Raw genomic sequence first — 15,958 nt, 5'->3', positions numbered from 1 at the left:
AAAAAAATGTTTCTATAGAGCAGTGGTTTTCAAAGTATGAGTTACGACCTAGTATTAGGTCATAGGATAGGTACTGGTCCCTTGCTAATTAAAATAGTTATCTCTCAAAATATTGTCCACATTTTTAAAAAATAACAGTACAATAATTCAGATAGAGACGAATAGCTTGTTTCCAGTGAGACTGCTAAATTTAAGCTTACGCATATTATGTGCACAGCATAGCAGATTGGAATATATCCTGTCAACTTAATGAGAGTGCTTTCCCACTCACTGCTATGGAGACTCAAGTTGCGAAACACAACCAGCTATTCTTTTGCAGGGACACATGATTGCCTTCAACTAGGTTGTAAGACAAGTTTGAAAACCAGTGTTATAGAGTTGATCACTAAGTTTGTTTCTAAAGATGGCATCAGATTGATAGTAGGAGTTAAAGCTTTTAATATTCTAATAAAGGTAAATTAACAAAACAATTGTTTCTCAGGTGTGGCAGTGTGGGGGTCAGTTAGAAATTATTCCTTGCTCGGTTGTTGGCCATGTGTTTCGCAGCAAGAGCCCCCATACCTTTCCGAAAGGGACTCAAGTGATCACACGCAATCAAGTTCGTCTTGCAGAAGTCTGGATGGATGAATTTAAACACATTTTTTACCGGAGAAACGCAGAAGCAGCGAAAATTGTTAAACAAGTAGGTGGCGATGGTGGTGGTATTAGAAATCAGTTGCTGCATTGAAGTTCTTGGTGAGCAAAAATTATTTACTGATGAAACTATGTAAAATTGTAGGCATTCTATTCCATTTGCTCTGTTTAGTTTTACATAGATTTTGCAATGCCCAGTTCATCTTTCATTTTCATTTACTCCTCCTTAATATCTGTTGTATTACCTACCTGAAGTTCAGTGAACAATGTATTCCATTGGTCCATCTATTTGAAGAGTTGGAGGAATCTTTCTCAAGAATTCCATCTTGATATCAATAGATTAAGGCTTAAAAACTACAGAAACTTATTAAAAAGAAAATCTGATTTATTAGAGCAATTTTAACCAAATAGACTAAATATAAGGTTAGTCCTAGCCAATCTTCATTGTCATGAATCTTTAGATGAACAGCTGCTTCTGTTAGGGCAGTCAAAAATGCTACTTTGAGTGGTCAAGTAAGATAACCAGAAGACAGATGAGCCTTGTCAAAAATAGCATGTGGAGGGGAAAGTGGTGCAGCTATCCCTTCACCACCTTTAAACTATGCCATAGGCAATAAAGGTGTGCTTAGCTATAGGTTGGTTGGGGAGGAAGTGGTCCAGTTACGTTAGGGAGATAGGGGGCTGGTGATTTGCCACAGACTCTCCACCATGCTAAATGAGAATGATTGTGTGAGCCCTTTGGGGACAGGGATCCATTTTATTTATTATTTCTATTATTATTATTATTATTATTATTATTATTATTATTATTATTAATTATAAATTGGTTGCACAACCCTCAAATGTATGACTAGTATGCATCACATTTTGATATTTTAGACTAGGAATGAGGAGGTGGCCTACTAACACTCCTTCTGCTGCAAATGAGGCCCCTGTGATCCATGCGCTTCCCTTTTCCTTGGAGGGGCACAAGGAACACAAGATGCCACCACCACCCCCAACTTATGAACTCCCCTGGAGTTGAAGCTGATGGCAGTTGCAACCCTGAGAGGTCCCTGCAATTCACCTCATGGAGGCAGCTTGCAGAGTCACCTGACAGAGGTGGAGGGAGGAGTCTTCTGGCTCCCGCCGCCCTGATGTATCATGTGTCTCCACTACTATGAATTTAGAGATGAATATATATTTAGGGATGAATATCTTCTTAAGAAGCTTAAATCATGCCTTAAAGAAATGTATAAAACCCTTGGAACAGGTGTAAAGCTATATCATATCAAGAATTTCTTATTTAAAATTAGATATATGGAACTTCCAAGTTAAAATTGTGGCAAGAGATGCTAAATAAAGAGGTATATGGGGAAATGCTCTTATAACTGGGAGAATAGAAAACAAATGTTCAGCTATTGAAAAATCCTCTTAAGGTAAAGTTTTCATATTTGACAACAAGCAAATTGGATGCTTTATAGCACCAACAATAAAAGTTGCAGGAATTGTGATTTTGTCTGTACCTATTGTCAGTACAAGGGGGAAATGCCCTTGAATAATCTCTGGATATCAGAGAACCAAATGTGTTACAGTATCTTTGCCTATGATCTTTTGGTTAAGCTGCAAAACTATGAAGTACCATTTAATTTGCAGAATTGGTAACTAACTTGTTCACAGGTATAACAGTGTTTTGTTTTGTGTGTTAATTCATGAGTGCCTTAACAACAACAACAAAAATGTCATAAACTAGATGTCATGCAGCCCTTCAGTACTATAGAGTACAGATGAACCCTGTGGCACCAAGACATAAGCAAGCTCCTCTTGAGCTTTTACTCCCCTCAGTAGAATCCACCCCAAACCCAGACACCCTCCCTTCAGAGTATATGGTAATAAGTGGAATGGGAATGCCACCTTTGTAGAGAGTGGAACCTTTCATTGTTGACCAGCTTGCCTCAGTTCTTCAGCCCGGAACTACACAATTTAACCTCTACTATAGTCTGTCTAAGAGTCTGTGTAGTTAAAGTGCCCTTTTTAAGGCATGGTTTCTTTAGCATTGTTTCTAATTCTTGATCCTTTTTGCTTAATAGTTTTGATACTTAAAGATTTCTCCAGAACTGATGTTGCTGAATTAGTTTTATATATTTTTTAAAATTATGAATTTTTAAATATATGTTTTGTTATCTCCTTCAGAGCCAGTGTGGTGTAGTGGTTAGAGTGCTGGACTAGGACCGGGAAGACCTGAGTTCAAATCCCCATTCAGCCATGAAACTAGCTGGGTGACTCTGGGCCAGTCACTTCTCTCTCAGCCTAACCTACTTCACAGGGTTGTTGTGAAAGAGAAACTCAAGTATGTAGTACACCGCTCTGGGCTCCTTGGAGGAAGAGCGGGATATAAATGTAATAATAATAATAATAATTTTGGGGGCTGAAGACATGGGATATAAATAAATAAAGAGAATATAGCAATAGCACTTACATTTATATACCGCTCTATAGCTGAAGCGCTCTAAGTGGTTTACAATGATTTAGCATATTGCCCCCAACATTCTGGGTACTCATTTTACAGACCTTGGAAGGATGGAAGGCTGAGTCAACCTTGAGCCCCTGGTCAGGATCGAACTTGTAACCTTCTGGTTACAGGGCGGCAGTTTTACCACTGCGCCACCAGGGGCTCCTGGTAAACTGCAAGGCAAGACAAATCAGAAACATGGCTTCAAGATTATTTATTGCATTTATATCCCACCTTTCTCCCATTATAGAACTCCAGGTGACACACATGGGATTCCAAGGCTGTCACCCATCCAGGCAGTGACCAGACCTAAGACTGCTTAGCTTCAGAAACAGCATATTAGATCAAGAGATGAAGAACCTCAGGCCCATGTGACATATCCAGACCACTCTTCTTCTATCTTTTAATTGTGTCTAGGAGGAGATCTCATCTAGTCACACCTCATTTAGTTGTTCTCAAGACACAAAAAATGACTATGCAGAGAAGTAATGTATCAAAAATGGTCTCTGGTACCCTTTTTTAGGCATTTAAAAATGCAATTTAGGCATGTTTCACCAAATGTTATACAAATTAATTTGTTGCTAATTTCAGTGAAATATACTATTTTTATGACATGGTTCAATTTGTATTATAAAACTAATTGTTTAGCATTGTTTCAACAGAAAGCATATGGTGATCTCTCAAAAAGACTTGAATTAAGACAACGATTACAGTGTAAAAACTTTACATGGTATCTAAGCAATGTTTTTCCTGAGGTGTATATACCAGATTTGAATCCTCCATTATCTGGATTTGTGAGTATGCTTTTTAAAATAAAAATGAAGTAATCCCTATCCCGGAGATGTTAATGTTCAACCATGCTTACACTTCCATTCTTTTCTCACATTTTCTTTTTTCAACTGTTTTTTTCAGTTAAGAAATGTTGGAAGAAGAGCATGTCTAGATGCTGGAGAAAATAATAATGGCGGCAAACCATTAATTATGTACACTTGTCATGGGCTTGGAGGAAACCAGGTTAAATATCTCATTTTCTTTTTATATAAATAGTTGTAACTGGTAGAGATAGTGCATAACTGTGCTTTGTCAAACCATTTCAAGCTTATCGGGAATTCCATGAGAAGATCAGTAATATCAAAAAAGGTACTTGAAAGGAATCTTTTTCCATTGTCCTCAACCTTCCTCTGCTGTTGCATATTTCAGACTAGTATTGAGCGTGTTCTAGTGTGCCACTTCGGCTTGCACAGGATATCCAATAGGCCTAATTGGCTTTTCCATGCCTTATGAAAATTGAGAGTGTGCCCTAAATATCCCAGAATCTCCTGGATCATGGCAGACAACAATATGGAAAGGATTCTCTGAGAGTAGGAAGTCTTGACCTTGATAGACTGAAAAATGGGCTGAAACTAACAAAATAAAATTTAACAGAGCCAAATGCAGTATTCTGAACCTAGGAACATTTTAAGTATAGGAGATTTGATTAGCAGGGTGGGCAGATAGAGTACTGTGAGGTGGATTCACAACTGGCTGGAAAACTGTACTCAAAGAATGCTCATCAGTGGCTTCTTTTCAAACTGGAAGAAGGTTTTAATGGCATGCCATAAGGCACTGTTCATCACCATTTTTATAAATGGCTTAGACAAAGAAGTAGAGGGAATCCTCATCAAATTTGCAGATGTCACAAAACTGGAAGGGATAAGTTAACACTTCAGAAAACAGGAATAAAATTCAAAATGACCTTAATAGAAGACTGTGCTAACAAAAATAACTTTGACAAAAACAAATGCAAAGTTTTGCACTTTGGCAAAATAAATCAAAGGCACAGATTTAGGGTGGAGGAAACCTGGCTTGGCAGGAGTACATGTGAAAAGGATCTTAGGATTGTAGCTGAGCACAAGTTGAATATAGGGGTGTGCAGAGCGTTCCGAGCTTGGAATGCTCCAATTCAAAATGGGCCATTCCTAATGTTCCAAGCTCAAAACAGAATGCCCTTCAAACGAAGGGCTTGTTTTGAGCACAGAACAGAACAACTCAAGTCGGAATGTTCCAAGTGCCATTTTGGTGTGCTATTTTCCCCCTAGCTTCCTGTTCTTGGCACTGGCTTCCGATCTCATTGCTTCTTGGTTGGCGTATTACACAAATCAAGTTAATTTGATTATAGCAAGATAAAAATAGCCCACACAATGGCACTGGGAACACTCGAAACATTCTGAGCTCATTCTGTCAGAACAACTGGCTCACCTGGTTGTTCTGACAGAATGTTCCAAGCATTTGAATGTTCCAGGCATCTTAATTATTTTTCTGTGTAAACCGCCCTGAGCCATTTTTGGAAGGGCAGTATAGAAATCAAATGTATGAATGAATGAATTTGCATTCTGTTTCACGCTTGGAACAGAACACAGATCCTGTTCCATGTAGATCCCTAGCTGAACACAAGTCAGCTCTTTTTTTCTTTATTTTGGCAGCTGCAAAAACAACTTGTGCAATTTTAGGCCGCATTAGTAGAACCATCATTTCCTATTCTATGCAGAATTGCATATTCTATGTAGAATTGCAAGTTCCACCTTTTTTTTTTTTTTTTTTTGCACTAGTCAGACCTCATCTGGAGTACTGTGTCCAGTTCTGGATGCCAAACACATTCCATGTTCATTGAGCACATTATAAGCACTTGATGTCATGTAAGGTATCCAGAAGAAAAACATGCTATTGTGATAGATGCAGTGAAACCCAAAATGAAGAGCAACCCTCAGTGCCACAATCCTAAGAGAATAATGCAGTGAACCCTTCCTTTGCTCTTCAAACTGCTTGTGGAATTAAATTCTACTTCTTGCTATTGAAATTACATCCTAGATAAATTTACACTCATAACTTGGTATCAGACTCCACATTAAGTTCAGCATTTACTTTGGTTCTGAGTGAAATAGCAGTTGCTCTGGGGAGCAGGGATCAGATTGGAGGTCAGTGCTGTGGGAAGGAGCTTTAACCCTACTGCTGTAATCATGATCCAGATCACCCTCTCTGGCTTTTTCCCTGGAAAGAAAGGTTCCATTTGCACCAATGGGACTTCCCTCCTGGGTGAAATAACAGCTACAGGGGGTGATTGTGGAGGTGGTCTGGATTGGGGGGCGGGGCGGGCGTTAAAACCACCACCCACCTGCACAACTTGATCCTGATTGATCCCTCACAACAGCTGTTTTGTTTAGAAAAATAAGCACACTGTGTCTTGGATGTCTTTACTAAGGCTGTATCTTTGCTACATTGCACTCATTCACTGTCTGTGTGTCATACACTCCTTCATTTCTTCTTTGGCTTTTTATCTGACCCTTCTACATGAACACTGTCTTCATTTTTGCCTTGTAAACTTGGTGATCTTGACTCTTTTCTTTCTCTCTCCTCTCCTCTCCTCTCCTCTCCTACCAGTTTCCCCTTCGCTTCTAGAACTCTCGCACTCAAGGAGGAAACCAGTGGGTGACTGAGCAGCCAGGCCTGAGTGATCTGTCCTGTCAGACTTACAGCCTCATACTGGGAGGTCAGAGTGGTCTTCCCTACACGAAAAGCCACCTACACACATCCCTAGATGGCTAAATTTCTGATAATAGCACACCTTGACAATCCATATATGGGGCTGCGAGTATACTTCAGGAGTATACAGCACCCTCTTAAATGCTGCATGACATTATGGCCTCTGAAGGTTTAATTGGTCTTCCAGTCATGGTTAATTTTGTTAAATCAAAATAATTGTAGTGGTAAATGACAATTGCCATCCAATCTTGAAAAGTAATATAAGCAAATTGTTCCAGTGTTGTATAGTTTTGCTATTATGAATCCTTCAGAAGGCGTTGTAGACTGTGATTCTGCTGATTTTAGTGTGCTGTCATTACTAGACGGTGTCTCCCTTTTAGTGTCTCCCTTTTCATTTATTTGGTTTAATCTAGTCAGAAAGGGACAGTCCTACACATTATAATGCAGGTGTAGTTGGTCAGCCTTGCCCAGACTGCCCGTGGTGGTAAAAGGATTATCCTGTCTCTTTCGTAGTGGAGGGCATCCCTGTTAGGTACTGTTAAGACCTTGCTCGGGTACAATAGCAGGTTGGTTGCTCTCGTCCCTTCTAACTGGTAAGCATCTTGCGTTTGATCCAGCCAAGGTTGAGCACGAGTATGGCTGCTTGACCTTGATGGCTGCAAACGAGTGGTGTGTTCTAGTGCTTAATTTTGCCTAGAGAATGCCTCTTCATTGCAGGAGAGTCTGCTGAATTCTAGGATTGAGACATAGCACAAACGTATATTAATATTATTCTCTACAAACTAATCTGCCAAGCAAATGAATGGTCTGTGTTATAATCCATAGCATCTTCCAGATGTCATTGTATTATATAGGCATTTATATGGTATATGTTTAGTCCTTGATTCATGTAACCTGCTAATACAGTTTTATAAATGTTAGTTTGGAGACCAAGTGAAATTGTATAGCTGCATTTTGGGTGATTTTTATTATTGTTCCCTAACGGAGTGGTGTTTATTTACATAGTATTTTGAATACTCTGCACATCACGAAATAAGACACAACATCCAGAAGGAATTGTGCCTACATGCTTCTAAAGGAGCGGCACAACTTCATGAGTGTGGTTATAAAGGAAAGAAGAGCAGAACCCCTGCAGAAGAGAAGTGGGAACTCCAAGAGGTATTTCCTAAAAAAAAGTCAACAATTGAATTTTGTTTTGTTTTGTCTTGTAAACTAGAAGCTGTCAATTAAATAGGGAGAGACTTATTGTTTGCCCTGAGCTGAGACAGGCTACAGTTACGTGCAGAGTATTCCGCTTCAGGCAAAGATTCACACGGGCCCAATAAGCAGTGAGTCAGGCAGCCACATGAGGGTTGATGGGAGCTGCCCCTGGTTCCCAGGCCTTACAAGGAAAGACACTAAACTGGAGAATAGTGGGAAATGCTGGTTAGGGTTCAAAGTGCTAGTTCTCACCTTTCCAAGTGCCTAAACAGTTTGCAGCCAGGGATACCTAAAGGACTATCTGAGTCCACATAATCCTGCCCATCCACTGAAATAGGCAGAGGAGGTCCAGCTTCACATCTTGCTGCTGTCAGAAGTATGGCTCCATACACAGGAGGAAGCCACCTTCATGATAACACTAAGAATTCCATAGTCTTCTCTCATAGCATTTTGATATAAGATTTTAGGACCTTCTTTTTCTTCAACTCTACAGTTTTGCCTTAGTTGTGAAGTTTCTTCTCCTCTGTGGCCTGAGAGTAGTTTTTTACTTGCTGTGCATGTTAGTTGTGGTTTGTAGGGATGTGCACAAATCATTTTTTAAAAATTCGATTTGTGCCCAAAACAAATCACCCCTGATTCGATTTGTATTTGCTATGATTTGGATCAATTTAGACCACTTAACAAAGCCCTAGGGGCACCAAATTTGGGTGGTAGGTAGGTCCCCATGCATGCCACCTATCACCCAAATTCCAAGGCGGTGGGACACTTGGTTGATGTTTAATGAATTATTTTAGTTTCTACTGATTTTGAACGTTTCTGCCATAGGAAATAATGGGGATTTGATGTTGTCATATCCTAACCCTAGCATGGATATCCAGCTTTCATTAAAACAAACAAACAAACAAAAAACTCTAGCCCTTGTAGAAGTGGAGTTATAGAGGAAAATGTGTGTTCATTATTTTTCAAGTGTTCAGATTCTTTGATGTATAATAACTTTCCCTCATAATGAATCCCTATGAGGATTCATTGCACACGTTCATTTTGACTATCACTGGACAGTGCCAACTGTCAACTGCCATGTGTCAACTATACACACACACACATACACACTGGGGTACTCAAATTATTTTTTAGGTATTTTTGAAGTGTTTAGATTATTTTCTGTTTTCATTACACACCTTCATTTCTTCTGTTCATTTTGACCCCACTACTTTGCAGGTGGGGGTGGGGAATTACTGGCATCCCATGTTCCAACTACCCCGCAACCCACAAGCTGCTTGGGTACTCAGTTTATATTTTAGGAATTTTTGAGGTGTTCAGACTCTTTGGTGTGTAGTGAATCCTCATAGGGATTCATTATGAGGAAAGGTTATTAGATACCAAAGAGCCTAAAGACTTGAAAAAAAATTCCTAGAGCATAAACTAAGTAGTACCCCACTGCTTTGCGGGTGGGAGCAAGGTGTAGTTGGTACATGGCAGTTGACAGTTGGCACTGTCACGGGAGGGGTGCTGGTCTTGTGGTAGCAAGCATGACTTGTTCCCTCAGCTAAGCAGCATCCACCTTGGTTACAGATGAATGGGAGACTAGAAGTGTGAGCACAGTTAGATATTCCCTTCAGGGGATGGAGCTGCTCTGCGAAGAGCATCAGAAGGTTCCAAGTTCCCTCCTTGCCATCTCCAAGATAGGGCTGAGAGAGATTCCTGCCTGCAACCTTGGAGAAGCCGCCACCAGTCTGTGAAGACAGTACTGAGCTAGATAGACCAATGGTCTGACTCAGTATATAGCAGCTTCCTATGTTCCACTGTCCAAAAGACAGTCAAAATGAATAGAAAAAATGAAGGTGTGTGATGAATCTTCATAGGGATTCATTGAGGAGAAGTTATTATACACCAAAGTATCCAAATACTTGAAAAATAGTAACCATACATTTTGCTCCATAACTCCACTTCTACAAGGACCAGAGCTAAGCTTTAAAAAAAAAAAAAGCTGGGAATCAGGAAATTAATAGGAGGGATCCGAATCTCAAATCAATTTGAATCGAATCAGGCATGATTTGATTTGGATCCGAATCTATCCAATGGACCACAGGGGTGATTTGTTTTGTCTCAAAATCACCCAAATCAGCTAGATTTGGGTACAAATCAATTTGTACCTGAGTCAACTTGCACATCCCTAGTGGTTTGTGATGTAAAGTTTTCTTGCTGGATGAGGGGGCCTTGAGTGGGCAAGAGATCGTGGCGTAGCGAGGCAGAGACAGACAGCCTGTATTCTCATGGGCAGTGCCATGCCTCCCTCTCCTAGCGGTGGTGTGCGCCCCCTTCCCCAGCAGTGCCACGGTGATAGCAGGTGTCTTCTCTCCCCACAATGATGGTGCACTCCTGATGCCTGCATGCTATATGCTGCAGCTGACTCTGTCCCAAGGTGGCTGGGACTAAAGAGTGTTCATGAGCCCTGCTGACACAAGACACATGCACACCCTTGTTCCCAGCAGTCTTGGTTTCAGAAGCCTGAGCAGCTGGGGGGAAAGGAGGCGGGCTGAAGGAGGAATGGAGGAGAAAGCCGGCAGAATTGTGGTGCTCTCTAGCAGTAGCAGGATGAGCAGTTGGCTAGCTGGCCAGCAAGGGAGTGGAGGCGAGTGAGGCGGCCCTGGAGGCGAGAGAGGCAACCCTGGAAGCAGGGTGGCACATGTTCTTTGGGCACATCCACCCAAATATAGTTCTTACCCTACAAGAGAGAGATTTTTATCTCCACTTGGCCATGAGGCTCACTGGGTGACCTTGGGCCACATTGGACCTTGGCCAATATCCAGAGCAAGGAACCGCATGAGGAATGAGCACTGTTGTGCTAATACAAAAGGATGGCTTAGTTGGGGATGGCACAAGAGCACTATTTCACACAAGTTCCCATTGAAATAAATGAGGCGTGCTGCAGTTGTGCAACTGTTGTACAACCACAAGCATGCTTGCAGTAGCACAGCACTAGTCTGGAATGCCAGACTTAACTGTACTAGGTTGCACAAGGGTGCTAGTGCCGGTCCTTCCACAAGCAGCTCATTGCTCTAGATGTCAGCCACTCTCTGTAGCCTGATGGTTGGTGTAAGGGAGGGGGCCATATATGCTCTCTGTTCTCCTTGGAGGAAGGTGTACAAATGTCATTAATAACCCTTTTACATTCTAGGACCAGTTGTTGTACAATGCAGCATTAAAGATGTGTCTTACGGCAAATAGCGTACACCCAAAAATGGTATCGTGTAATCCCTCGGACCTCTTCCAAAAATGGATTTTTGGCCAAAACAACTAATTGAGAGATCTTGCATAAATTGAAACAGTAACTTCTTCAAAATTATAAAGAGTTATCTTAAATTATGCAGAACCAGCACACTGTAAAATATTTTAAAGCATTTTTACATCTAGCTAGCAATAAATCCAAAGAATACTTCAGTTGCTTGACTGTTTAAAAAAATGTTTACAAAATACTGGAAATATTTCCAGTAAAAGTTTAATGTAACCACTGTCTTTAAAATGTGTTAATTCCCCATGGTTTGGGGACATAAGTTTTTTATATATTTACTGTATTTGTTAATCACTTTACATAAACTTGTTAATGACGGTTAGGAGGTATGATGTTTTTATAGCAGTTGAAAAGTAGAGTGCCTTATAGGTGCTCTTCATAATTTAAACTGTGACTTGCCTTGCCTTAAATGGCCTTAATCAGTCTTGTTGTAGGCATTGACCTAGTTTAGCATGTTTTAAGAAGTGTCTGTTGAATATATCAACTCTCCTGAAAATATGAAATTTTATCATCTCCCTTGAATGAAAAATAGGGCCTTGATATTAAGCTCTTGCTCTTTTGTTTTGTTGCCTTGTTATACCATTGATTTCCTTATACTGTCGCCTTTCTGTTGGTCTTGAAATGCTGCCATTGCTTAACTGTTATTCAGTGCACTTATCAATGCTGAGCTTTGTATGTTTTTGTTTTCTGCAGCAGATCATGAACCAGTTTTCTGTTGCTAGAAAAAATGTTCACCACTTTTCCTGATGTTATGCCAAATGTATATGTTGCTAGTTTATTTGCAAGTTATGGTAACTTATTTTTTTGTATTTTATGTACAGGTTTCAAAGTTTCCATATTTGTAAATTCTATGCACTTATTTTCTTGAAGGATCTGTTTTCATGTGTTAATCATTCAAAGCATGAACATCTTTAAGTCTGTGTATTAATAGTGTTTTTCCTCAGAAATTTGAATATTTTTCATTTAAATACTTGTACAATTATGATATATTTTCTACAAGGAATTTAGAAAAATGTCTCACTGGTTACATATGCTGAAATTAAACATTTTAATTCCAAGTTGGTATTTGGTTTTTCTTTGCTGTTCTTTGTGATAGATCCAAAAGTACAAGAAGCATTTTAAGTCAGAAAGAAAGAAAAGAGCAAAAAGTAAAATTTATTTCTTAGCATCACAAAAAGGGGATGGAAAAGATTCCCTGAAGAACACTTTTCCTGAGCACTGCAGGGATATTCTTGCCACCATTCACAGGTTTTTGTGCTGTGTTCCATGCACACATGGAGATTTTGGGCTTCCCCTTGCTAATGGCAACTCCCAGCCTCTCACCATGATTTTGCGCGCGCGCACACACACGCACACACACACACACACACTTCTAGTGCCTATACGGGTCTTTCTGGATGTCAACCAAACCCTCATTAAAGACTTGCGATCTTGGTTCCTGTATTTCGGTATCTCTGTCTTTTAAACAATAAGGTAAATATTACAGCTCCCTGAGGCCTTACATATACAATATGAAAATTATATTGAGGCATGGCTTATATAAGGGGTGTGTGTGTGTTGCAATGTGGCAGATGTTTAAGAAACACAATTGCTCTTGAAAGCATTTTTATAGTTTTCTATTTATACAGTGCCTTTCCTTTTCCTCTTTGTTGATTTGGCATTTGAGCCACAAACTACTACTTTTTCTTCCTCCACGACTGAATTGCCCCCCCCCCAAATTTAACCAAACTATAAACTGAGGTTATAATTATGACCTCATAGCACTTGAGTGTTGCATATGTTTAACTTTTCCACAGAATGAGGCTCTTCCCCTCTCCTCCCCACTGCCCGCCAAGTCTAGACTTGCATCTGTCTAACATTACACACACTGAAGGTACTGCTGCCCCAACTTAGGTGTGCTCTCTCTTTCCCCTTCTCTATTCCTAGCATTTATTGCACATAGGAGATATACTGTATATATACTGTGCTTCTTTATTTCTGTTTAATAACATGATAAAGATTGTAATTATTTTGATGTAAAAACTACCTTTGGAAGCTAACTGAGGCTTGCTGTTTTGTTTTTTAATGATGATTTTCAAACCAAAGGCATTTATATGATGCGCAAAGCAGTAGAAAAGCTATTCCAGAAAACAAGAGAAATTTGTTATAGATGCCCACCTCTGGCAACAGTAGTATTGCAGCAGCTCTGTGACTAACCTTGCAGTTACCTTGGTAAACATATGAGGCTGCCTTATATGGACCATTTGTTCATCTAGCTCAGTCTTCGCTACAGTGACACGTAGCAGCTCCCCTGTGTTTCAGACAAGGGTCTTTCCCAGCCCTACCGGGAGATGCCACAAATTGCACCTGGGATATTCTGCACACAAAACACATGCTCTTCAACTGAGCAATCTCCTCATAATGCAATGTGGCAATAGATTGCAAATGAGCAAGATGGGGTCGGGGGAGAGGCGACGGGGTGTGTGAGCATGAGAGAGAGAGAGAGAATGAATGAATGAATGAATATGAAACTCGTGCATTTCCTAGAGAAGATGCCACATGGTCCTTCCCATTTTGCAAATGTGTTAAGCCTGGCACAGATCTTTCTTTAACTTCTGGAAGCAAAGATTAAGTGTTAACCATATGTTTCCACCAAATGGGGAATAAGTTGGTCTACAATCTCTGAAGCTGTTCACTTTGAATTCAAGTGCTTGTAAGTAAGGGGTTTTATGTTTTCTGTGTCAGTATGCCTTGACCACTAAAGAAAGCCCTGGAGCTCCATTCATCATTGTTCATGGCAGAAGAAACGGCAATCTGGAAGCAGATGGTACTTTCTCTTCCTTGCATTTCTCTGGGTAAGATACATTTGTAATATTCAGAAAACAATAGATTTCCAAAATATGGCATTTGATGATTCAATTTTATCAACCCCAAGCTATTTCTATTGGCTTTGTCCTTGCTGTTTCACGTGCACTGAGACTACAAGTAGCAGAGCTAAAGATGATAATTGTATGAGAGGCCAACTCTGAATGGAGCATGTTAGACTGTGGTACACAAGGGTATTAGGCAGTAGCTCTAGCTATACTACTACTTTTCTAATAGTATACATACCCTTTTTGGACTCTCTTCAGTCCAGCAGAGGATGCTGTTGCAAAATTATTTTCAACAGGGTTTGAAAGATGACATTCTAATCTTGCAAACAAAAAACATTAACCTGCATAAGAACATTCTGCTGACACACAGGTGGAGGGTGGTTATGGTATGGTGCATATAAACAGAACAGAACTGACCCCATGCGTGAAGTGGATCATCCTGCAATGTGAAAGGAAATGAGTGCTTCTGACCACATAGCATATATGAAGCTGCCAAGGGCTTTTTCCAGATCCTGGCTGTCATAATGTGCAATGTTCCACATGTGAAATATAATGTTCACACAGTTGTGCAAATGGAGTTGCAGAACAGCAAAGTCATTACATATAATGGCTGCCCTGTTGTGTAAAGTCCATTGGTGCAATTTTTGCACTTGTGCAACAGACAGTCCATCCAGCCCAACCCCACTCCACCCATCACCATCCTTCTCCCCTCTCTTGCTGCTTGTGTCATTGGACAATGAGTAGAGACTACAGGAGAGAATAATTCGCAGGGATATGGATTGAATAAAGACCCAATGGAGGTGATGGGGGTGTGTGGCACAGCTGTCCAGTGCAGCTTTTACAGGGGAAGAAATCCTACCAAGGTTTCACAGTATCTGGTGGTGTGTCACGTGAGATGAAAAACAAGGGAATTCTGGAGGGTAGAGTAGGGATGCCAATGTTGGGGATGCTTCAGGGCCAAAACCCTTCTCTTGACTTACAATCCCTCCACCCCCATGGTATGTAGCAAGGCTAGAATGTGGTTCACTGACCAATTTCTGGTGGACCACCTCCTGTAACCTGCTAATTTATGGGATTCCTGCAAAGACCTTGATCAGATCCAGCAAGAGACTTCTTGTGTTGAACATCTGTAGTTGCCTTCTACTTTGGTCTATCTAGCTCAGTATTGTCTACACTGAATGATAGCAGCTTTCCAGGATTTCAGGCAGAGGTCTTTCCCCACCCTACCTGCAGATGCCAGTGATTGAACTTGGGACCTTCTGCATGCAAGCCACATTTCCTGCAATGGTGCTATCCTCAGTTCTCAAGCAAGAGTGCTTATTCTGGATCACTTCGTTCTGCCCCAATGATTAAGAGATTCTGAGCATGAACTCTTGCTTTCTAAATGTAAAGCACACTAGTGGATCGTGGGGATTCTAGTAAAACAAAAAGTAGATGACTACGCAAGATGAAAGTTGGCCCACCCCTATAATTGGGCTATAACACGCAAGATAAAAAGCACTAGCTTACATACTGCATTTTTTACACTGGCTTACATACTGCGTAGAGAGCCGTGCACTTGGGGGATGTAGGCTCACGGCTTGTGCAGTACTTATGAGCCCATCACTTCCTAGCGCAAGTGCATGAGGCTCCAAGCCGACAATGCTGTGCACAGGAGCAGCTGTGCCTGACTCTCACTGGGAATACTGGGAGTTGGACGCAGTTGCTCTGGTGATGTGTAATGATCACAGCATGGAGCCTCCCCCACCTGTGCTGTGAGCGGCAATGGGCAAAGTACCGTGCTGCACAAGGGGCAAGCCCACCACCCTCTTGGATGCACGGCTCTCTGAACGGCCTGCAAGCCACCATGTGGGCTGTTGAGGCGGAGAAGCCGGAATTAGTTTTTCAGCCTACCAAAACAGCGGCTCCCACACAGAGGAGAGAGAACTCCTTTGCCTACTTAAGGCTCCCAATAAAAAAAAGAGACAATCG

At 40.9% G+C, this 15,958-nt stretch overlaps 1 protein-coding gene across 3 annotated transcripts in view; it reads left to right on the top strand.

Moving 5' to 3' along the window:
* GALNT3 (polypeptide N-acetylgalactosaminyltransferase 3) overlaps positions 1–12,193 on the top strand; it is a 31,500-nt gene extending 19,307 nt beyond the window's left edge. For 2 of the 3 annotated variants that reach the window (XM_053264356.1, XM_053264363.1), the window contains exons 7-11: positions 482–682; positions 3,787–3,918; positions 4,037–4,138; positions 7,649–7,801; positions 11,022–12,193. In XM_053264356.1, coding sequence (XP_053120331.1) covers positions 482–682; positions 3,787–3,918; positions 4,037–4,138; positions 7,649–7,801; positions 11,022–11,144 — 711 coding nt within the window. In that variant the 3' untranslated portion in view covers positions 11,145–12,193. Of the gene's footprint in view, positions 1–481; positions 683–3,786; positions 3,919–4,036; positions 4,139–6,541; positions 6,651–7,648; positions 7,802–11,021 lie in introns of those variants that run through there. The other variant, XR_008310268.1, reaches the window with a different exon arrangement.
* Positions 12,194–15,958: the final 3,765 nt, after the last annotated feature.

The sequence above is a fragment of the Hemicordylus capensis genome, chromosome 1 (genome assembly GCF_027244095.1).
Source record: "Hemicordylus capensis ecotype Gifberg chromosome 1, rHemCap1.1.pri, whole genome shotgun sequence".
Taxonomy (NCBI): domain Eukaryota; kingdom Metazoa; phylum Chordata; class Lepidosauria; order Squamata; family Cordylidae; genus Hemicordylus; species Hemicordylus capensis.
This window is presented reverse-complemented; position numbering and strand designations above follow the sequence as displayed.